Source organism: Helianthus annuus, chromosome 11 (genome assembly GCF_002127325.2).
Source record: "Helianthus annuus cultivar XRQ/B chromosome 11, HanXRQr2.0-SUNRISE, whole genome shotgun sequence".
In the NCBI taxonomy this organism is placed as follows: domain Eukaryota; kingdom Viridiplantae; phylum Streptophyta; class Magnoliopsida; order Asterales; family Asteraceae; genus Helianthus; species Helianthus annuus.
The window spans coordinates 118,260,818-118,286,231 of NC_035443.2; the positions used below are offsets into that span (position 1 = coordinate 118,260,818).

Genomic DNA, 25,414 nt, shown 5'->3' on the forward strand with positions numbered 1-25,414 from the left:
CCACTTAATCTAGAAATCATTGGTCATCCATTTTCTATACTAAAGATGTAAATTATTACCAAACATCTAGTATATGATCCACGTTTAATCACATCATCATAATCGATTTATCAAAAACAGATTATGACGACTTGAAGTGACGGTAATTTGATAATACATTTTATCAACGTAACTTCAAACAAAACTCCAAATAAGTTATTATTTCTTATTTGGTCGGTAACATTACATTACATACATGAATGTAATACTTATGATCATAAAGGGGTATGGTTGTAATTTACAATTTATGGCATGTGGCTTAGTTGTTAGGTTACAGGGTGTGATATAAAGCCTCTTTCACGCCACTTTAGTGCCATCTTATCGCCACGTCAAACAGGGGGCTTTAAAACCCTTTTCTTTAACTTGCAGGGTGTGGTTTAAAGCCCCCCCTTCTTTAAGCTATAGTGCCCCCCTCTAATCAATCTCACCCTTCATCCCCTCAATTCTGCTCGTTAACACAATGGCGAGGACATGATGGCGCCTCTGCAGTATGGTCGATGGCGCCCCAGGGACGCTATCAGAGCCGGTTCTAGCATAAGCCAAATGAGGCTAGGGCTTTAGGCCTCATAAAAATCAAGGGCCCCCAATTTTAATAGGCTACCAATCCTTTTATATGTTTCTAGAAAGATATTGCCTGCAACACTCACAGCCGCCGCAATCACCGAAGACTCACTGCCATTGGTTTGAACCACACTCGTCGCACCACCACCTCATGAAGCAACAAAGTCATCCCTTTGTTTGATATGTTTGTCACTTCGTAACCAGGGCCGACCCTTGAGTAAGTATAGTAAAGTTAGGGCTTTGGGCATCCATCTTTGGTAATCGAAGCATCAGGGTTTTTTTTGTATGTTTGTCAAATTCTCAATCGACTGATAATTTGCTAATTTATGTTACACGGTATTAAAAGGTAAATTGATTTATTACTGGTGTTTGTTTGTGCTGAATTGACAAGGTTGCAGTGATGAACAATGACTAGAATTATTCTCAACTTCTGACTTTCTATTTCAAAATTTGATATTTGTGAGTTATTAGAATAAATCATTGTTTTATTTTAGGTCCATGGATTTGAACGGATTCCTTTATTGTATCTTTCTGTGAATTGTGAATTCAATTTGTATTTAACTATGTTTACACAGTGGATTGTATAATATGCAGAATTTATTGAAATTAATCATGTTTATAAACATGTTTGGTTGGTAAGGTATAGAAGGATATACAAGAAACACCCAAAGGAGACATTTTAACCTTGCATTGGAGGGTATGGTGACATGTAAAATCTTATATGTTGTTAAAACAATATTGGAGTGCTTGATCAAATTGGTAGAGACCTTGTAAGTGTGAGTTTGCTTCTTCTATCAAAACTATGATATTTATTCTATGTTAATTTGATTTTCGCTACCTACATTGACCTTAGTTGATAAAGCACACAAAGTTTTCGATTCAATGTTTATCACAGGTATGTTATCTATGTCGATTTTAGACTCATCTAATTAAAGTTTTTAGGCAACATATTACTTTTGTATTTGCACCAAAACAACAACCATATCTTAGTTTATTAGTATAAGAAAAATAACAAAAAAAAAAAGCCAAAAAGGGCCTCAATTTTGAAACTCGCTTTAGGCCTCCAAAATGGTTGAGCAGGCCCTGGGCGCTATGGTGGCTGAGGTGGCGGGGTAGCGTTAAGCCACACAACCACCGGCTTTACAGTCATATGTGTTTTTACTGTGTTCTTAGGATTGGTCAAATTAGAAACCACACATAACCAGTTCAGTTGAGTATTCTTGAATCGTCTTTGTTTCAATGGCCACATATCTTTCCAGCCAAAGAATGAGAAATCCTTCTCCTGTTCCATGAATCCAATTTGCAATTCATTTGGGAAAAATGAATCGAATTTGCATTTCATTCGGGAAAAACCATCTTTTTCTCAACAATGACTTTGTCATTTGATCCAATAGTGTTCTGTTAGATAGGAACAGATTTGATAAATATCGATAACTCTCGGATAGAGTATTAGAACGGAAAGATCCATTAGATAATGAACGATTTGTTCTAAGCCATCTCTGGCGATTAATCAACAGTTCGTAGTGCTTTTCTTGCGTCTTCTTGATAAACCAACGTTTATATAGAGATGTAGAAGGATTTGTTTGAGCAATAAGAAGCCCCTTTGACATCTCTTCATCTACAAATAATTCTTGATGTAAAAACACAGAGACAAAGGGCTGAGCTTTGAATAGGTAAAAAAGTGGATTTGTAGGGTCCCAAATGAATTGGCTTATTCGAGATCAATATTTTGATTCATATTGGAACTTACAAAGTTGAGTATTCTTGAATCGTCATAATTTCATAATAAAGAGGTTACATGTTTGTTAGCTTAATAGATACACATGCAAATAAAGACCTTCTTTTTGTTCACTAACATAAAAAAGGTCAAACCATAGTCATATGGTTCGTGGTACGTTCTGGTACGGGAACGTTGTTGGTGCACTACATCTGTCGACTTCGTCTTGTATCGAGTCTTACATTGTATTGTATAGATTAGGGCGCGTTTTACGAGAAAATAGGAGATTATATGTGTTTAGTAGATAGGTTTCGCTCATATGGTCATAGAAGGAAGGTTTCGCTTATATGGACATATGAGGTTTCGCTCATATGGACATGTACGTATAAGCGAAACCTCAGCATCTATAAATAGGAGTTCATTCGAGCGAAACCATAGCGATTGCCTTGTATTCCACGCCGAAGTGCTGCCGGTGTGAAGATCGAGCTGTAAACGTTGTCATATCAATACAAACAGTAGATTAATTGAAAAACAAGCTGTTTCTACCTTCGTTTCTTGTTATTCCGCACCTGAAACGAAGTAAAACTCCTCTGAACGACTCGTTCGGGTCAGATCACGATCCTACAAGTGGTATCTGAGCACAGGAGGAGGAGTTCTGCAGAGATTAGCTGGATTTCATCATTAGTTCTTACTTCTACACTTTCTTTCTTCAATTCAAGAAAATTTACCGGTCGAAAATCGCTCAAAATTTCACAGATTGTGTGTTATTGGACATTAACAAACCGTGGAAAGTTTTGGACCTACATACGGACTAAAAATGGATCAAATTATCTTCGGAATAGGTTTCGCTTTTATGGACACTTAGGAGTTTCGCTTCAAAGACCATCTAGTTTCGCTTTTGTGTCACAAAATTGAGAGGTTTCGCTCCAAATTGGATGATAGTTTCGTTCTTATGGATATCCTGTAGTTCCGCTCTTGTGTACAACATTAGGTTCCGCTCTTAAGGACTTGGTTGAGATTTCGCTCATAAGGTTCATCAAGGTTTCGCTCGTGTGAACATCAAAGTTTCGCTTATACGGACAAACCCTAATTTCGCTTTTGTGTACAATCATCTAATTTCGCTTATTTGTCACTGATTTTGATAAACGTACTAAGTCATCATGGATACTGAGTTCTATAATGCATTTGCAACACCGTCTGGTCCATCAGCTATTGTTCAAGCCATGAGTATAGAAAACGAGACGGGAACTACCCAAAAGCCCCCGAAATTGATGAGTATTGAAGAATACTACGGGTGGAAAGACAGATTCGAGAACTGGGTTCAGGCTAACCATCTTAGGTCGTGGGAATGTATCTTGAAGAAATACGTGTTGCCTCGAACAGATTTGCAAGTTCTTAAAGAGTTATCAGAATTCAGTGAACAAGAAAGAAACATGTATAAAGCCGAAAAGATGATGATCAGTCTGCTTCAACAAGCGATCAAAGAAGATATCTTTATCTTGCTACAGCATGACAAGACATCAAAGTCGATTTGGGATGCTCTTCGTATAAAATTTGAAGGTAGTGAAAACATGATAAAGAGCAAGAAAGCGCTGCTTAAGAAGGAGTTTGATCTGTTCAGTAGTCTACCGGGAGAGGATACAAAGAAGCTGATTGAACGTTACTGCCACCTAGTGCGATCAATGTCGATGTTGAGTATTACAAAAGATCGTGAAGAGTGGGTAGACAAGCTAGCTGATGCACTACCACAGAAAGAATTGGGCACATATCTGATGATTCTGAAGAACACGGGTGTTTATGATGGGTTGACTATATCTCAGTTCATAGAAAAGATCGAGAGTCAGGATTTGGAACAGCAAAAGTTTGCTAGGATGAACAGTCCGAGTGGTCAACAGGATATTAAAATGTACTACAAAGGAAGCATTCCGGTTCCAAAATCTGAGAGAAGTCCGAAAATCCAAACTGCATTCAGTGTTGGAGATTTATCAGAAAAAGCTGATCAGGGTTCAAGCAAAAGCAGCAGCGGTTTCTCATCATTTCCGAGTGTTAATCCTAAAGAGTCAAATTCAAGTTTTCAGTCTCAAAGCACAAAAACAGGAAATGGTTACGTGATTCAGTGCAACATCGCTCTAAATCTTCCAGAAGGTCAAAGTTTCTCAGAAGACACTGCTAAAGATCACATGGCTCTACTTGGTTCAGTGTTGTTATCCTATGAAGGGCTTGTTGCTGGTCGGATCGGAAATCCTATGCTCACCAAAGAGGATTACGATCAAATAGACGCCGAAGAGATGGAATTAATGGATATCAAATGGTGTCTTGCTAGTGTTCTTAGGCGTGCTGAAAAGTTCAAAACAATTACCGGGAGAAATGACTTTCTTGATGCTCATGTATCTACTTTAGGTTTTGATAAATCTAAAGTTACTTGTTTTCGTTGCAGGGAGAAAGGCCATTTTAAGTGGGAATGCAAGAACAGAGAAGCTAGTGGTGCTCAGAATCCATTCGGAAAAGACGAATACTACCGGAAAGCCATTTATCAGCAGGTTGGTCAATCACAAGATTCACAGACGGCTCATGGTAGGAAGATTGAGGATTCCAAGAGAGCATGTTTAGTAGATTTCAACTGGAGCAACTACATATCTCCTGATAGCAAAGCTTGTTTAGTTGATCAAGATGATGAACAACTACCTGAAGGCTTCAGTTGGGATATGTTTGTTGATGAAAAGGGAGAATTCAAAGCTTTCATCGCTAAGATTGTTAGAGAACCAGACATGTTTACCACATGGATGAAGTCTATTAGAGTGACTGTGAAGAGTGAAGATGAAGAGTTTGTTACAACTGATGATAGTTCAGAAAGTGCCGATGAAGTTTCACAGAGTTCAGATGAGAGTATTCAGAATGATGCTACTTCAGAAAAGGAAGTTGTATTTGATCAAACACCGTCTGATTCTGGTTTATCAGATGCTGATTCTGAAAAATCTATACAGTTTGATCAATCACCAGTTGATAGCAGTAGTGATGATGAGGAAGAAAAGCATATTAATATTGCTAAAACTCATCTTTCTCCTGAAAGTTTTCATTTCTATTTTGCAGATCGCATGGAAAAGCTGAAGGCAAAAAAAGCTACAAAGGAGCAAATGGAAATGAAGACTGAAAGTGTGGCTGAGGAGAATGATAAGACTGAGAAGGTGAGTGAAGAAAAGATGTCTGAAGCTGAGAAGGTGATAGAGACAGAAAAGGTTGTAGAAGTGGTGAAAACAATTGAGATTGAGAAGATTGTTGAAGTTGTAAAGCCTTGCGAGAAGTGTTTGGAAGCTTGCAAGGGATGCGCAGCAAAAGACGAAATAATTGCCGAGTATGAAAAGAAAAAGGAGCAGTTATTGTTCAACCTAAATTATGTGAAAGAATCTTATGATGTCTTGAACAAAACAGTAACTGGTCTCCAAAAGACAAATTCAGAAAGAACAAGCACTGACAATGATGAATGCTGTGATGATGACAAAGCAGAAAGCTATCAATTTCTACATTGAAGAAAGTGCTAAGTGGAAGCAAGAGTTGAAGACCGAAAAGATTGAGAATGAGAGAATTAGACGTTTATTACAAAGTTATTCAAGTTCTGATTATCTCATTGATCGTATTTACCCAACTGTTGCAGGTATGGAAGCTTTTCAAGATGAGAAGCCAAAGAAGAAGAAAGATTGTGGTAAGAAACCGACTGTTAGCTATAACAAGTGTCCGCCTCCAATTTGGGAAGGGTACTCTCCTAGAAAACCAAACGAGGAGCAACTTGAAAAAGCAGTCAATATAAAGCTAAAAACCGACACAACTGACGTTTTACCAGAAAACATTGATGTTACGTTCACCTCCTCTGACACTGATCATGAGTCTGAGTTAATAAAAAAGGTGGTCGATCAGGTGTTGGATACTGATGAGGATGAGTCAAAGTCTGAGTCTGGAGGGTCGAATTCGTCAGTCAACAGTCAAAAGTCGTCGGTCAAACGGTCTTATAGTAAAGAATTTTTGTTATCAAAAGCAAATTTGGATGATGAAACATTTGAAGTAGCATACACTTTAAATGATTCGGACAAATTATATTCTGACAAAGAATTTCCAATAAGAAGTGTCAGATTTGAATTGATCAAAAAGGTTTTCAAAATGACAGAAATTAATATTTCTGAAATAAAAGATTTAAATCTTACTGGAAAACCTAAAAAGTACACTTCAAGAGTTCAACAACGTCTAAACAAGAAAAAGGGTTACAATTCTGGTTCTGGTTTTCAAAAGAAATCAAACCAAAATCGTAGCTACAAAAAAAAAAAGGCGTTGGATTTATTCCATCAGAAAATGATAAAAATTTGAAAAATTCTAAAACAAAAACAGAATTTGTTTCAGGAGGAAGTTCAGAAGACGAACAGAAGAAACCATTCTGGAGACAGTCAAATCAAGATTTTTTGCTGAGAGGAAGAAGAATGGAACTGAAAAGATCTATTCAAGGGAGACTCGTACCTGTTATAAATGCAATGAAGCTGGTCACATTGCATGGAATTGTCAGAAAAATGCTAAAACAAAACAGGGAGTTTCTCAGAAATTGAAAGAAAAAGTTGTTGATGTTGAACCACCAACTGACAGATTTAAAATATTTGAAAATTCAAAATATGAGGTTGGTGAGTGTTCGAAAAAGAATTTTTACAAAAAGAAAGAAAAAGACAACCAAATGTGGGTTATTAAACAGGTTGAAAAAAATGTCGGCGATGAATCTGGTTCCACAAAGCCAGAAGAGCCACAGGTTGAGGGAAAAATTTCAGTGAATGATGATGAGTTTCCATCACTGAAATTTGAAGAGGTTAAAAAGAAGGTTGGAAAGGTTGACATCTCGAATCAGTTTTACACAGAAAAAAATGAATTTGATGTCGAGAAAACATTTAATGGAAGTGTTAAAAAGATTTTTGGAAAAATGCTAAATAGGAAAGCAAAGGGGGTTAAAGATTTTTATGCAACTAAAAAGGCAACATACAACCCTACTATGCAAGAGTTGAAAGCCATCAAGTCTGAGAAGACTTGGATGGAAGTTTGTTTTCCATGAAGTCTTAGGACTATGCCGGAGATCCCAAGTTTATATCATGGATCAGGAATCGGCATCATTCTAGTGTTTGAAAAGTTTGTATGAAAATTTGTTAAAATCATTAAATGTTTACAGGTTGAAGGACTACGCCGGAGCTTCTAGGTTGGTAAGTGTGAAGCATGAATCGGAATCTGATTGGTAAATGTAGACGTAACATTCCTACAGTGGGTAGTTGTTCAAATATACCTACAAGTGGTTTTGTTTGTGATTCTACAAGTGGTTATTTTTACAGATGGTACAGGTTGCTTAATTGCAAAACGGTAAATCAGGGACATTAAGTTGTACTTGATTTACTAACATAATAACTGACAAGATGATGAACCATATCCCCATGCTTAACAAATGGTAAACTTACAAGTGGTAAAAACAAACTCATTTTCTGGAAAAATCATTTTGATTAAAACAAACTTAAGTGTTTTGAGATCTAAATGAGAAAATGGTTTGTGAAAGGGGAGTTCTGATTATTTATGCATTAGTGGATGGCGAATTGATGCGATTCGATGTCAGTTGTCAAGTTTCTGTATAGTTTGTGTTGCATTTCATGTTTCTAGTGGGTCAAGAGTTTAGTAAAGTTTTCAAATTTCCTTTGAAATGTGTTTGCATTTTAGGGGGAGTAAGAAAATTTCAGAAATTCCAAAAACATTAGAAAATTTGAAAAATACAAAAACATGATAAAACCTAAAATGAGTTTTGTTGTGAAAAAGAGGAAATGATAGTACATCAGTAGACTGTCACAACATGCTAAAGAATTGTAATGCAAAAATGTGATAAACAATCTCACTACAGATGTGTCAGTAGATTTTTACACACTTAGTAAATTGTGTCGAGATATAAAATAAATTTCAAACTTGCTTGTTCTGTGGGTTAACAACTTCTTGGATATATAGGTAACCCCTGAAATCTTGTTTGAAAGGTCCCTTATTCTGAGATACTAGGTCTTTATGCTCAGTGATATCTGGGGTATTATCCCGGGACTTCTGCTGTATGGAAGTACTGACCTAGCCCCGGATAATGCTTTCCGCAAAAGCTTGAAACATAGCTTCGCCCTCAGCAAGCTGATGAAACAATAAAATTGATAGTTGCTGCTGTTGTAATCAAAAGATCCTCTAAAGGGGACACACCAAAAGTCGAAGCCGTCATCTCTCTGCGTATACGAAAGTATCGACCTGAGCTCTCACGACCCTCGCATCTAACCCCTGACAGATATCATCTGTGGTATACTCACCTGTAAGACTGAATCTTGGGATCTGGATACGGGAGTATATTCAAGTAGTCGGACACACGAATAAGTTTAAGTGCTTAAAACATTAATTCGTATCTCAAAGCAGTTGAAATTTGTGTGAAAATTTAAGTGGACAAATATACTGACAAACTAGGTGAATTGTTTAGAACTGAAATTGAAATCAAGCTTAATGGTGTTAGTGACATGATTAATATACTGATATGATCCTCTTACACGAACTCACAAAAATATTATTTGTAAATATTTCATTTCTGCATCTTGTTGTTTCTACATTTGATGTCAGTTGTTGTCTTTACAAATGGTGTCATTTACTTTCTTTCAGAAAATCCAAAAAGATTTTGTGTGTGTTTTAGCATAAATTCTGAAAAAAAATCAAAAAGATTTTCGACAACTAATGTTGGAAAGCTGATTTTCAAAATTCCGAGTGCTAAACATGATGACATTGTTGTGAGGGGGAGTATGTTATGAATATTAAATGTGTTTTGAAAATCAACAAGTGGTTCATCATATGGAAAGTTATTTTTGAGGGAGAGTTGTTGTTGATGCACACGTTTATGAGAGAAAATCATCTGATTATTTCAGAGAGTTGGTGCATTTGTTTATACTTAAATTGTTACAATTTTATTTCCGGGTTAAGAATGTGCAGTTTTAGCCAAGTTTCGATCCTGGAAGTTGAAGACTCTGCACATAGAGCTTGAGCCAGGTTTCGATCTTGGAACATGAAGAGCCAGACAATGATCCTGATGCAGATATTGCTGAAGAACAAAGGAATGCCAACAAATTGAGAGGGGGAGTCTGAAAATAGAAAAAGAGAAAAGCCCAGAGACTGATCAAGACTGAAGAAGTGAAGACACAGTATTGTCGTGACTCGATGGACGACTCCGTCAACATCTGAGGGGGAGTTTGTTGGTGCACTACATCTGTCGACTTCGTCTTGTATCGAGTCTTACATTGTATTGTATAGATTAGGGCGCGTTTTACGAGAAAATAGGAGATTATATGTGTTTAGTAGATAGGTTTCGCTCATATGGTCATAGAAGGAAGGTTTCGCTTATATGGACATATGAGGTTTCGCTCATATGGACATGTACGTATAAGCGAAACCTCAGCATCTATAAATAGGAGTTCATTCGAGCGAAACCATAGCGATTGCCTTGTATTCCATGCCGAAGTGCTGCCGGTGTGAAGATCGAGCTGTAAACGTTGTCATATCAATACATACATTAGATTAATTGAAAAACAAGCTGTTTCTACCTTCGTTTCTTGTTATTCCACACCTGAAACGAAGTAAAACTCCTCTGAACGACTCGTTCGGGTCAGATCACGATCCTACAAACATGGTACAGGATCACAATTAGCTAGGTCCCTAAAATCCAGTACGAAGGGGGGTAGGCTCATTTCGGATCGTTTCGGATCGTGTCGGTACGATGTACCATATCATGCGGTACGATGTACCAATTAAACTAAGTGCTATTATTTTGGATCATATTTCATAAGTAGCTTCAAACTTCAAATTTCAAAACAGATTACATAACTTGAAACCTTAAAAAAGATAAACGATAAAGTCACAAAGAAGTTCTAAAAAAACATGACAAAATAAAACTAAGAAATTAGTCCAGCCTTGGTTTTGTTTCCTTTGTCATTGTTTTTATCTTCATCCTTCTCCAAATCTTCCCACCGTTTCATGTCTTCAAGCGTTGAGCATTCCAACTTAGTTGATTCGGGATCCATATCCCACTTCTTGTGTGGTCCTTCTTTATACGATTCAGAAAACCTTGAACTTAGGCGGATGTTAGAATGAACATAAACTAGCTTGTCCGCTCTTTTACAACTAAGCCGGTTCCTCTTCACACTATGGATATAAGAATAGGTGCTCCAATTTCTTTCAGCTGAAGAACTACTTATAGGTTGCGACAAGATCTTCTTCGCCACTTCAGCCAATTCTGGAGTTTCTGCACCATAAGTAGACCACCACTCAATTGCTTCCATTGTTACCGCATCTAAATGAGCAGCAGGTAATGAAAAAAGACCTTTCTTCATGGTAAAGGTAGCAAATTGTTGTCGTAACATCTGCTGCTCCACTTTGTTTTCAGCAATGCGATTAAAAGCTTCCACTATGCCTGCTACAACTTCTTTGTCTTTGTTAGGTGCTTTTCTTTGCATGCCACCTGGTGCTAACGTTTCAAGGTAACGCGTGTCATAAAATCGAGGAGTTAAAGCGAATCCCAAACAATGTAGAGGTATGCTCATTTTCTCCCATTGTCTCAATAGAATTTGCTTCACTTGAGGGAAATACGAGGCATATATACTCTCCTTCATCACATCTTTAATTTCTCCTAACATGTTATCCATCTTCTCATATATTTCCCCCATTTTTGTGCCTTCACCATCGCAAAATTTTATCAACAAGAAAATAGGCTTGGTGATTTTTAAGATGTTTTCAACTTCACCCCAAATGTCATCATCCCTAATAGTGTCAACAACAAGTTGTGTGATCGTTTGAGTGTGTTCATCGCCTTGTTTTGCCCAATCTCTCCACGAATTTAGAGCAATTGTTGTAGAAAGGGCCTCTCTACAAACGGTTAACCTCTTCAACAAAATGTAATGAGAGGCAAATCGGGTTTTTGCAACCTTTAAAAGCTCCAACTTTGAATTCTCTCTAAACATGGCTAAAGCTTGCCCATGGTTCAAAAAATACTTCACAATCATTTTTCCTTTTTTGTATGTGTCATTTAGCCAAAAAAACTCATTTGCAAAGTCTTTAAAAATGAGATTTAATGTATGCACACAACATGGTGACCAAAAAATATGCTTGTATACCTTTTCGATCTCTTTTCCCGCTGCTTTACAATTGGCTGCATTGTCTGTCACGACGCTAAGAACATTACTTGACCCGACAGATTCAATCGCTTTGGTCAGAAATTCTGCAATTGCCAGCCCACTTTTCTCCTCCCCCGAAAAGTCTTCGGCATACATGAACATAGATCCACGGCTGTGTCACACCCCGATATTTCCACATATTACCGGTGGGCCCGGTGGGGCGTATTGTGACGTAGTTGATATCATCATAGTCAATTTATCACAGTTCAATGCACAGCGGAAGTCTAGAGTAAAATTATTACAAACCGAATGAAAGTAGTATGAGTATTACAAAACGGGTTGTAAAAAAAAGATCCACATGCGGATCAAAAACATAGGAAACATTGTTCAACAGACTTTTAAAGTGATAAAGCTTGCATGACTCTTTATTTAATTCACTTGGGAGTAGCCAGCCTATTTCGCCTAGTACCTGCACTTAACCTTTTGGAAAATACGTCAGTTTACACTGGTAAATACAGTTAACTGACACTTTTGAAAATGTTTTAAGAAAATTTATTTAAAAGCATAAGGCACAAATAATTTTTTATAACTTGGGATAATTATTTAAAAATAAACTTGTAAAAGAATTACATGTTTGTTATACGTTCAGTAGCCCGGGCTGAATACCGGGTTAAAGATTAATAGACACACCACTTAATATAACCCACGGCGAGTTATTCTCGAACAGGTGGGTTCATTAATTTTACATACGCACCGGCACGTGTATGCCTACACCCCGTGCTTAAGTCGTGGCCATTTCAATGAATGAGCCGAGGATATCCAGGACATGCTCATTAACCCCCCAAAGACTTAGAACAAACAAAACAGATTAAACGGTTTATCTCAATGATTTAACCTTCATATGATTAAAAATTCAATACCCGACCAAGCGGTATTTTATATACCGTACCCCAAGCCCGTATAAGGGAAAATAAGTTAAAAGTATTTACCTGAGCAAAATATTTAAATTTATCTCAGCCGTATACAATCAGCAAGTGCAAATATCTTTTACTGGGCTTCTAAATCTGGAACTAAGGTTTTAATAACCTATTAGATTCCTAACGGGTCTTACTTAAGTTTAAACTTAGACCGGTTAGTTTTAAAGGAAGATATACGGTTCCAAAACGCAAGATTAAACGAAGACCGGATTAGAATGTGATTTAGAACCGACAAGTATGAAGACTTGTATAAAATGGGTAAACTAAACACATTCTGGATTTTGAAGCAAAAATGATAAAGTTTGACCCGTTTCGGTCAATTTATGCAAACTAGTCACATAAACCGTACCGAACGCGAAAAATGCATAACGGGTAACCAAATGAGTCATGTACAAGTTCCCTAAGTTAATATGCCTTAAATATGTTGTGATATCAGTTGGATACCTTCCATTATGCCCAAAACGAATTTAAACTCAAATTAAGCCCCGTAGGGGTATTTAGGTCATTTTAAAGGTTATAAAAAGAGATTGAATATAATTCTAAGGTTCTGGTCTAAAATGATCAGTAAAAATATTTATTTTGGCAAGTCATATCAGTAGGGTATTGCATATATGTGAAATTTATCATTCATAACCAAACTATGCATCGTAGGGGCATTTTGGTCATTTCACATAAGCTTTAAGGTTAAATTTGGAAATCTGAGTTCAAAACTGTTGCTTACTGTTAAATTAAAAAAAATTACTTAAAACATCAGTAGGTATTAAGTCTTATATGTCAAAAATAGTTTTAATCCATACTATGCGTTTAAAACGCGTGAAAAGTCGATTTTAGGCGATTTTCAGGTTATATAAGGAAAGCTGAGATTTTTATCAGTCCAGAAGGCTTAAAATATTTTATTTAACATATAAAATCAGTAGCAAAAGGTTTGGTGTCAAAATGTTATGTAAAACTCATTTTATTAGCAAAAAGGGTATAACCGACAATTATCGAATCAAAGCAAGAACCCTATGTTATGATCAGTTTAAAAATAAATAAAAATCTTCAAAAATCCAAAAATATTATATTAAATGAGTGGGTAAAAGGTTTGGTGTCAAAATTTGGGTTTAAATAGGCTTTATGCCAAATATGCCGTTTAATTATTAAAAAGCTTTCAAATTATGATATTGAGCATAACTCCTAATTTAGACCTCAAAACTGATGTCAATTTTTTAGGACATGTTTATAAATCAGTAATAAAGGTTTTTGTCTTCTTACATTTTCAAAAATCTCGTTTTAATGTCAAAAGGGCATAATGGTCAACATTTAAGCAATTAACGGAAACATGCAAATGAATCGGATTAATTAGGAACCAAGTTGTATAACCTCAGAGGGTTATACTAACCTACAATATGGTCCTAAAGGAACCCTAAGGCATATCTAAACTAAGCTAAATCGGGTCAGAACTGAAAGTCAAAGCAAAAGTCTACTTTTGCGACTTTCGGTTCCGAACCGAGCCTAAACTCGGAATTGTCGGGTTGAAGATGCTTAGACATGTTATTACATTATTTACCAAGTTATTTTAGTGTTAAAATGTGTTCCATAACTTCTACATTACCAGATATGGATTTATTTGAAAAATAGCTTTCTGTTGACTTTTTATATTTAGGTTTGACCCGACATTTGACCAAGTTAGAGTGGAAATCAGAGGGTGCCATTTTAAGGGTTTATTACCCACATAATTACCAACTCATAGCCACTTTCAATTCGAAAAATGACTGGACCATTAGTGAATAATCACTAAGTCAAAGCTTAATTACGACGGCTTTGACTTTTGGTCATTAGACTAATAAAACTTGAATTAGGAAGGCTAAGGATGCTTACAAAGGCTCTTAGCACGAATTAGGAACTTGAGAAAACTTGCTTGAAGTCCAGAGAGCTCCAGAGAGTGTGTTGAGAATGATTTTTTTTGAATGAGCAATGAACTAGTAAACCAACAAGTTCTTATATAGCCAAATAAACTTCACAAGATCATTACACACAAGCCTACAAGTGATTCCTGATCATCCCAGGTGTCCCCTAGCATGCAAAACCATTGGTTCAGCCCCTGGGATCGAAAAACACCATGCAAAGGCGGTGTAACCTGCTGTACATGCAGCTGTCCATTTTACTGCCCAGTTACAGGTCTTACGGACCGTAAGCCTAAGCCCTTACGGTCCGTATCCGTAATTCAAATTATATCGCTCAGCTAAGCCTTCTTACGGACCATAGGGCGAAAGCTTTGCGGTCCGTAAGCCTTCCATCAGAGACAAAATTTTTGAGAACTTTTATATTTGACCATGCAACTTTTTAAACTCAAATCTATAGTCACTTTCAGCAGGAATGGTCCACATGATCAGGTCTGCATTGATCAGAATGCATTTCCATGCATTAGTGTTTCCTTGGAGTCCTTTGAGGTGGCCATTGAATGAAGAATTGTCGGTTTTTGCACATGTGACTTTATTTCTTGAAAGTTGAATAATTTATCATAAATTTAACCGGATGCTTATGAATTCTTTATCAGATATTCATGAGGGTGTATTTATATTTTACAAAGCTTTGGGAACATTAAAAGGTCACTCAGAGGTAGAATTAATATGTTGACACTTTTAATCCCTCCAGTTATCTTTTAACATGATCCGAGTTTATGACATGTGTCTTTATAATATTGGTCGTGATTTTACGAGGTGTTACATCCTCACCCCCTTAAAAGAAATCTCGACATCGAGATTTACTGAAATAAATCAGGGTACTTCTGTTTCATTGTGGACTCAACCTCCCACGTGTGTTTGGGACCTTTACGGGCATCCCATTTAACCTTCACTATTGGTACATGCTTCCTTCGAAGCTTCTTAATCTGTCGATCCTCGATCGACAAAGGTTTTTCAACAAACTTTAAGCTTTCATCTATATGCACATCCTTATGTGACATGGCTAGTGATTCATCGGCTAGGCATTTCTTCAAATTGCAGATGTAAAACACATTATGGATTCCACTGAGCTCTTCAGGCAGGTTTAACTTATAAGCCACTGTTCCGACACATTTGATGATCTCGAATGGTCCTATGTATCTTGGGCTTAACTTGCCTTTCTTGCCAAAACGCATTACCCCTTTCCAGGGTGATACCTTAAGTAACACTTTGTCACCTACCTCGAATTTCAGAGGTTTACGCCTTTTATCTGTGTAGCTTTTCTGCCTATCCCTGGCAGCTTTGAGACGATCATGAATCTGCACAATCTCATCTGTCGTCTCCAGGACTATATCAGGTCCTGTTAGTTGGACATCTCCAACTTTCGCCTAGTAAACTGGCGTCCTGCACTTTCTTCCATACAAGGCTTCAAAAGGTGCAGCTTGAATACCGGAGTGATAGCTATTATTATACGAAAATTCAATCAATGGAAGATGATCATCCCAACTTCCACCTAAATCAATAACACAAGCCCTTAACATATCCTCCAGCGTTTGAATTATACGCTCACTTTGACCATCCGTCTGAGGATGATATGCAGTACTGAAGTTTAATCGAGTGCCTAGGGATTGTTGAAAGCTTTTCCAAAAATGCGATGTATATCTCGTATCCCTATCAGAGATAATAGACACTGGCACTCCGTGAAGTGATACAATCTCGTCCACGTACAGCTGAGCTAACTTATCTGAGCTGTGTGTTTCCTTAATAGGTAAGAAGTGGGCTGACTTAGTCAGTCTATCTACTATAACCCAAATAGTATCATTTCCTCGCTTTGTCTTTGGTAACTTGGTGATAAAATCCATAGTCACCATTTCCCATTTCCAGGTGGGAAGTTCGGGCTATTGCAGCAAACTTGACGGCTTCTGGTGTTCAGCTTTAACTTGCGTGCATGTCAAACATTTGGCCACGTAAGTGGGTATAGATTTCTTTAAACCTATCCACCAGTAATTTGCTTTTAAATCCTGGTACATCTTGTCGCTTCTAGGATGAAATAAGTATTTGGAGCTATGGGCTTCTTGAAGAATTACGTCTCTAAGTCCTTCATAAATTGGAACCCATATTCGTCCATTCAATCTTAGGATTCCATCCTTGCCATATGATAACTGTTCAGCAGTTACTCCTAATTTTTCATTTGGATAGTTAGCTTCTAACACAGCTTCCTTCTGAGCGGCTAACAACCTTTCACTCAAGTTGTTCCTCAATTCATTGCTCTTGGCATTGATCCTAATGGGCTTAACCCTTTCCTTCCTGCTTAAAGCATCAGCTACAACATTCGCTTTGCCTGGATGGTAGCGAATTTCACAATCATAATCATTCAGTGTCTCCATCCATCGGTGCTGTCTCATGTTCAGATCCTTCTGGCTAAACAGATGTTGAAGGCTCTTGTGATCAGAATAGATCACACACTTGGTACCATATAAATAATGCCTCCAAAGTTTTAGTGCAAATACAACGGCACCAACTCCAAATCGTGGGTGGTGTAATTCTTTTCGTGCACCTTTAATTGTCGGGAAGCATAGGCAATAACTTTGCCCTTCTGCATAAGCACACATCCCATACCTGTGTGTGATGCATCATAGTAAACCACAAATTCTTCAATTCCTTCAGGCAATGTCAACACAGGTGGATTGCTTAACTTTTGTTTTAGAATATCAAAGGATTCTTGTTGCTTAGGTCCCCAATCAAACTTGATATTCTTACAAGTTAATGAAGTTAGGGGTGCAACAATCCTTGAGAAGTTTTCAATAAAACACCTATAATATCCTGCCAGACCCAAGAAGCTACGAATCTCTATAGGCGTCTTCGGCTCTTGCCAATTCATGATAACTTCAATCATAGCGGGATCCACCTAGATACCACGCTAGCTAACCACATGTCCAAGAAATTGGACTTTACGAAGCCAAAACTCACATTTTGAAAACTTGGCGTAGAGCTTCTCTTGCTGAAGAAGTTTCAGAATACATCGAAGGTGCTTTCATGATCAGTGTGGTTCTTCGAATAAATGAGAATGTCATCAATGAAGACGATGACAAACTTGTCTAAGTAGGGTGTTGGACCGTTGTTTGATCCTAAAACGTTAGTCAAGGTAGCTCATCATCACATATAAAGGCGGAATCAGTACATATGACGTTACAACAGCTTGTCCTTTCAATTCCACTGCTTTTATTAGCTTTCTGAATGAATTCAGAGTTTCGGCTCCTAAGCACACACATACACATATGAGATCCGCTGATACAACTCCTATATATAGACGTCGTGGTTCGCTAATATGACATGTCATATTTGCGGACCTGTTACATTTCGACCTAAAAGCGGACCGTTAATGTACCTAAAAGCGGACCTAAATACAAATGACCTTAAAAGCGAACCTATGTCATAACTTTCTAAATTTGACAGTTTAAACCCCTGTTGACCAATCTTGACTTAGAACTTCTTGTAGACGTAGTCAACAGACATCCTATGCATCAACAGACTCCCCCTTGGATGTTGACGTAGTCTTTATCAGTCTTCAGATCCGTAGTCTTCAGTCTTGATCTTTTCACCAACTCTCCAACTCTGTCTTCTCTTCGTAAGCATTCTTCACAAGTTCCAGGACTGTCTTCTAGCTCTAACTTCAAGCTTCCCATTAGCTGTTGATCCAGACTCCCCCTTTCATAGACTTCCCCTCTCAGTATGCTGGGATCTAAGGTATCTGGTTCAAGCTTTGACAATTTACCTCCATGGGAATAATGAAGTCTCCAAACCTGTTACTCAACCAATAACATTACAATCTATCTTTTCTAAACAATAAAAACAAATTCAATCAGCTCTAAGAAATCCACTCAAGTTTTCAAGTTCAAGTTAATAACCCTGAACACCTGATTAATCTACTAAGTTCAATTTAATGACCCTGGTTGATCTTTTGACGAATCAAACTGATTTAGTAAAATCATTTTCAACTTTTTCTGAAAATAACAAGTATCAACTTAATGAACTTGTTTGTGACTTTGAAAAACACTTAACCTTCCAACAATATAAGCTCTCCTCATTCTTCAGCTCAGAATCTCCTGCATCTGCTTCATCTTTCTAGAATCCGACAATCAACTTTCCACTCTGGTTTGTCTAAAATAAAGCAGAAATAAAATCTTTTTGTATTTTAAATGTGATCTAAACTAAGAATTGAAATAACAGAAAACTTAAATTGTAGAAAGTAAACTATTTACAGATTTTATTTTTGGTGAGCGTGTCAGGGAATCATATCAGCTTTTCAGACAAATTACAAGTACCGTTAAGCTATATTACATACTCAGACTTAAACAATTCACCTCAATTGTCGATATACTGATCCATCTTAAATTCTCACACAAACTTCAATCTATTCAGGATACCGTTTAAGTGTCTTAAGAACTTAGATCAATTCATGTGTCCCACCTCTTGAATATACTCCCGTATCCAGAATCCCAATATTCAGTCTTACAGGCAAGAATACTACAATGATGTCTGTACATAAATTAGGGGTTAAATGCGAGAACTGAGGGATCTCAGGTCAGAACTTCCGTTCAACAGAGAGATATTAGTTTTGACTCTGCAGTATGTCCCCTTTAGAGGATCTTTTCAGCCACAACAGATGATTATCAATTTTATTGTCTAATCAGCTGAGGGCTTTATGCTATATTTCAAGCATTTTGGATAAAGTATTAGCCAAGGACTAGGTCAGAACTACCGTTCAGCAGAAGTCCCGGAATAATACCCCAGACATCATAGAGTATAAACACCTAGTATATCAGAATACGAGACCTATCAAACGAGATTTCAGGGGTTACCTATATATCCAAGTAGTGTTCCCCACGAATTTCACAAGTTTGAAATTTTAGGTTTATATCCCGAATAAATTTACTAAATGTACGAAAACCTATCGACACATCGTTAGTGAGACTGTTTAACTCATTTTGTCTTTTCAAATCTTTAGCATACTGTAATTGTCTAGCCGATGTACTATCATTTTCCCTATAAACACAAGCTCTTTTTCAATTTTATCATGTTTTTGGATTTTTGCATTTTTTACTGTTTTTGTATTTTTCTGAAAATAAACTATGTACAACTATCTATCTCCCCCTAAATACCAAAACACGTAAAAAACCGACAAACCATCGCAGATTGTTTCTCGTCTTCATCCGCAACAGTACTCTCATCAACGCTCACAACCCCATCCGACACCGAAAGCAATTTCATACCATTAAATTTTAACAAATATTGAAACCGAATTTTATCAAAAGCTTTGGTATGCAAATCAGCTTTTTGTTCGTCAGTGTGGATTTTCTCAATTCGTATCAACTTTTTCTCGAAGCAATCGCGAATAAAGTGATGAAGAATTTCGATATGTTTAGTTTTAGCGTGATGTACTGGATTTTTAGTTATATTAATTGCGGCCTCATTATCAACAAACAGAGGTGTGTTAAGAAACTGCAAACCGTTGTCGCGCATCTGTTGCTGTATCCACAGGATCTGAGAGCAGCAACTGCTAGCAGAGACGTACTCCGCTTCACATGTAGATAGTGCCACAGATGTTTGTTTCTTACACTGCCAGGTAACCAATCTAGGACCAAAGAACTGGCATCCTGCAGTTGTTGATTTCGCGTTAACTTTGCAGCATCCGAAATCTGAATCGGAATACCCTTTGAGCGTAAAATCGCCTTTTCTAGGATACCATAACCCCAATTGTAGGTCCCTCTTCGGAGGATGACGAACCTAAACCTTGTTATACAAACCCACTAGCGAGTGCGGAATCCAAGCTAGCAAGCAAACCGGGATGAGACAAGTATAAACACAAACACACAAGGGTTCACCGATTAACACCACTGTATTAATACGAATGAAGGTTCCGGTTACAAGCACAATGTTTACAAATCTAACTTGCAAACTCTCTAGTGTGTGTGTGTGTTTTGATAGAATGCTCTCAAACTCTCTCTATGTGTGCATCTATCTAACAAGCCTCTCAAGTCCCTTTCTCACAACACACTACAAGGGTATTTATATACCCAGCTCAACATGTCCTGTCCGAAGGATCCGATAGATTATCGAAGGATCATCTATCGATGACAATGTGTTCGAAGGATCTACATATACTTCGAAAGATTTCATATCCTTCGAAGTCTAATATTATCCTTCGTAACATATCTTTCTAGGCCATCGAAGGATCTATATTATCCTTCGATGAGCTATCCTTCGACACAGAACATTTACAAACATTTTCTAACTGTTTGGCCAAGTCAAACCAGGAGGACGGTTGACTTGGTCAACTTACAGGACTGACAAGGACATCGTTTACATCGTGACCGAATACAGACAAAGTACAGACACAAGTGCATCAACAAACTCCCCCTTGGCTGTAGCTTTGTCTTTATCTTCTATGGTTGTAGACTCGTCTCGAACTTCGATGGTCTTTGGTCTTCGAGTTCTCAAAACTCTGATGTCCTTTCAAGTCTTCAATGTCGGAGGATCTTCAAAGTCTTCACGTATTGAAAGCAGAGAGTGTATCAACAAACTACCCGTATCATGTAGGAAGTGTGTTAACAAACTCCCCCTTAACATAAGCTCCCCCTTGAGTTATGCTCGTGAAATACTTTATCTTTATGAAGTGAGATCCTTGTGGTGTTGACGATGGTCAGCGGCAACTCGATCATCTTCATCATTTGAGTGCCTTCACGTCGTGTCTTCATTCCAAAGCTTTGTCATCGACCATGTTCTCCTAGCCTTTAGAATCTGCACATGCAAGAAATCTAAACGCGTAATGAGAACAACTGCTTGGAATATAGTTAATCATAAACAAGTGACACACGGATGACCATGTCACAATCAAACACCGTCCGACAGTTTGAAAGTTTTTCAAATTTATCAATTTCAGATTTCAACTTTCAAAACATGCAAATTTCGACCGTTTATGAAGATTTAGTCATTTCGGTTTTCGTTCAGGTTTCAGGCAACGAAGACTCGAGTTCCAACATCGTACGATCGAAAATAAAATAGAAGTAAAATCTTTTTGGCTTTTATAAAGTTTAAATTAAAACACACCTAAAATCTTTTTGGTATTTTTGAACATTTGGAATGTAAGAACTGAAAGCAGTAAATTAAATATGTACAAACATTCTTTTTGCGAGTTTCGAGGGTAAGAGAATCATATCAGTGTACGGTCATACCAAAACACTCTTGTTGTTCAGTTAGTTAACATTAAGATAAGCATCCTATAACAATTATCGGTATTGTTGTCCACTTAAGCTCAACTTATCAGATGTAATCATGTTTAGGAGATACATTAAGGTATGATTTAAACTTACCGACCGGTGTTCATCCACATCACGACACATTCCCGTATCAAGGTATGCACGAGGGTTCATCTTACCGGTGAGTATACCGATTATCATCTGTTTGACCGTATATTGATGTGAGATTCTCACTTATTTTGATTTGAAAAACAAGCCCTATGTGATAGAATCACTTATTGATGAGGAACTTGATTTTCATATGCATGAGGGCACAGGAGCAAGTCCGTGAACAGGTCAGTACTTCCGTACAGCAGAGAGACGAACTTGACTCCCGGATAGAATGTGATATTTTATCACTTATTTGATATGGACATGTGATTGTTTATCACTTATTGAGGTCGAATGCAGTATGAATTATGTACACGTATGTATAGTATCATGGAAGATCTAGACTTGCGTCCCCGTTATTTTTCGGTAAAAGATACAACCATGATACCCAGATGATAAGCAGCATAAAGACCGAATATCTCAGAACCTCGGCAATCTATCAAACGAAATTTCGGTACTAAGACCATATGCCAATGAATGGTTCCCACCTGGTCTTCAGTCGATTAAGATTTATATCACCCTGCACACTTTAAAATGATTGTGAGCCTACCGATACATCTTATATAGAGCTGCTTATCGTTTTTCATTTAAGGTTTAAAGAGGTTTGGGTAGACCACTGATGTACTATCATTTTCTCTTTTGCTCGCCAGGAAACTCATTTTTGCTTTTCTATTGTTTTTGTGCTTTTGAATTTTTCGATGTTTTTGGATTTTCAGATTTTTGGATTTACTCCCCCTAAAATCAATAAACGAAGACAAATTTAAAACACAAAGATATTTACAAAATCGATTTTCCGATGTTGGTTTACTCTTGCTTGACCTTAATGCCGTTTACCAAATTAAGTTTTTATCAGAAAAGATTTATCGAATTTTGGGAAAATCAGTTGGCACGTCGGTAAGCGGTGCGGACCATAACAACATTGACGAGTTTCATAAAGAAACAATCACGTGTGAGGTGATATTCGAGATCAACGTGTCAGGCCAAAGAGTGCTGTACGAGACGATATAATTCATATAGCAGCCTAAAAATCAACAAGTATATGAGAGATTAGAAATTTAAAAACCGTATCCTGCAACTGCTTCGTGCATTGCAAGGAATCTGAGCACTCTCCCAAACTGGACATCCACAGGATGTGGACTTCAAAGTCGATTTTGTAGCTACTGAAAAATCTCTTCACAGCAACACGATCAAAAACCTTTGGTTCCGGCTGGTCTTCCACATTGCACCAGCGAAAGGTCTTTGTCTTTCTCTTTCAGAAGCGGTGTGCGGATGTTCAATCTACACCACGGCATCTGCACATCATTCATTGTATTCTTTCCTGAGAACCCGATTAAAAACCATAGCAACCAAATTTTGGCGCGTTCTTCATTTGGTCGAATTTTGCAACTTCATTCAACCACGTTCTTCTTCTTTCTCTTTTTCTTTTCTCTCTCTCTCCATCAATAGCAACAACATTCTCCTAGATATAACAATATTTCGGAGTAGTATGTCGCCAATCTTGTGCATGGACGCTCCACTATCAACAATCCTAAGACTATCAATAGTTCCTCCTGGAACATCCTGCACACTCATTCAGAGATTAGTTGGAGAGGGGGACCCAAGCCTTCACAGACTTGGGTCGTCCGTCATCATCGAGAATTGTAACATCCATTTCCCGATGATTCGGAATTGATGCAGCTCCCCCTGAAACAGTTACCGGTTTTGGTATCCAAATCTGTTTCTGTTTTTCATGTTTAACATCCGATTTAACAGATTTTGTTTGGATGACCTCCGGTTTTAAAACTTTTTCAACTTCTTTTCTTTGTTTCTTTTTCTGTTTCTTTTCTCGTTGTTTAACAAAACGAGGGTCCTGTTTTGGTGAAACAGGTCTTTTATGGTAATTGTTACCATGGGGGGCATCAACTTTTGACTTTCTCTTGGTGAGATATGGACAATTCTTAATGATGTGTCCATACTCACAGCATTCAAAGCATGATCTCCGCTCAACAAACCTCGGAGTATCATAACTGTAACAGCTGGATGATGAACTTCGTGATCTTGAGGTACTTGGTCCTACATCACAACCGTTTGTTTGTTGTGTATAGTTGTTTTGACTGTTTCTTTTCAAAATTTTACTTTGTTTAACAGAATCCTTGTTGGATTTGTTTTTGAAAGTATCAATTTTATCAGTCCCTCTTGATTTCACGAAGTTTATCTTCCGATCCTTTTTCTTGTTTTCGCCCTGTTTGCCTTTTCTATTCTCTTGGGCGGCATGATGTTGTTCATGGGGATCATCAACCTTTGCTTTCAACTTATGAAGATATGGACAATTTCGAATTATATGTCCAATTGTACCACATTCAAAACACATTCTCCGCTCTACAAGCCTCGGAGAAACATGTTGATGACCAGACGGAGAACCAGACACTGAACTTTGTGATCTAGATGTGCTTGGACCTAAGTCACATCCATTTGTGTGTTGGGTATAATTGTTCTGATCATTTCGTTTTAAAATTCTAACTTGTTTTACAAAATCAATGTTAGATTTATTTTGAAATGTTTCAAGTTTGTCCGTACCCTTTGATCCAACAAAGTTCACTTTCTGTTCTCTTTTCTTAGCTGGAGCTCTTTTGTTTTGCACCCTTTGAACCTTAGGTTGCCCAACCTTAGATTGTTGAATTTTAGGTTGTGTAGCCTTAGGTTGAGTAGCCTTAGACTGCTCAACTTTAGGTTGTTGAACCTTTGGTTCTTCAGTCTTAGGCTGCTGAATTTCTGGTGCTTGAACATTCTTGTTCTGAGCCTTCTTTCCCTGTACTTGGCCCTTACCCTTCCCAGAATTGACTTGTTGTTTTCGCTTAACCGGTAGTTTTTGGTTTCCGTATTGTTTTCTAACTTGTTCACACGGAATTGGTTCACATTGGGTTACGGTTACTTTGCTACCTTTGTTTCCCAAAAACTTATCAGTACGTCCTTCAAAAATTTGTTCAATTAAATCTTGATTTACATTCTTAATTGAAAAATCTTTGTCAGAGTAGATCTTGCTATCTCCTTTGAGCGTATACAACAAGTTATTCCCTTCAGGGCTAACTACAAGGGATTCCATTGCCTTTGACTTTTCAGTCTTACTCGGTTTCACTGGTGGATCACACAGAATGTGATTCTCGATAGGAATATCTGTTGTAACCGAGTCAGACTGTTGCTTCACAATTTCTTCAGATTCATCGTCCGAAGAATCAGCATCCTCAATAATGGGAGTTCCTTAACACACGATGTATCTGTCACGTTCTCAGATTCTGATTGCCCCGAGGATGATGTACCAGTTGTGAACCCGAGGCCTGCTGCAAAGTCATCTGGACCGAGTGGCACAGTAGGTTCAAAACGGGGCATATCCTCGTCATTAGGCAATTTGGAATAATTGTGATTCATTGGGGGAGGACATGATTTGTAACCAATACATTTGGTATCCCCCTTTTTCCTTTGAACATCAATGATGTGATCCAATACAAAGCGGGAATTGGAATAGCTTTCCAATTTCTGCTTGATTGTCTCACATTCACATCGAGCTGTTGCTAACTCTACCATTTGTTTTTCAATTGTGTCAATAAGATTAGTATTAGCATGTTGT

The 25,414-nt window shown here is 37.5% G+C and overlaps 1 protein-coding gene across 1 annotated transcript; it reads right to left on the reverse strand.

Moving 5' to 3' along the window:
• Positions 1 to 10,281: 10,281 nt before the first annotated feature.
• Positions 10,282 to 11,655, reverse strand: LOC110887875. Its single transcript, XM_022135439.1, has one exon. It carries the CDS (start codon positions 11,653 to 11,655, stop codon positions 10,282 to 10,284), a length of 1,374 nt encoding a protein of 457 aa, XP_021991131.1.
• Positions 11,656 to 25,414: the final 13,759 nt, after the last annotated feature.

What these genes read in the sequence shown, in the direction of transcription:
- LOC110887875 (XM_022135439.1), bottom strand. Translation starts at nt 11,655, where the DNA reads ATGTATGCCGAAGACTTTTCGGGGGAGGAGAAAAGTGGGCTGGCAATT.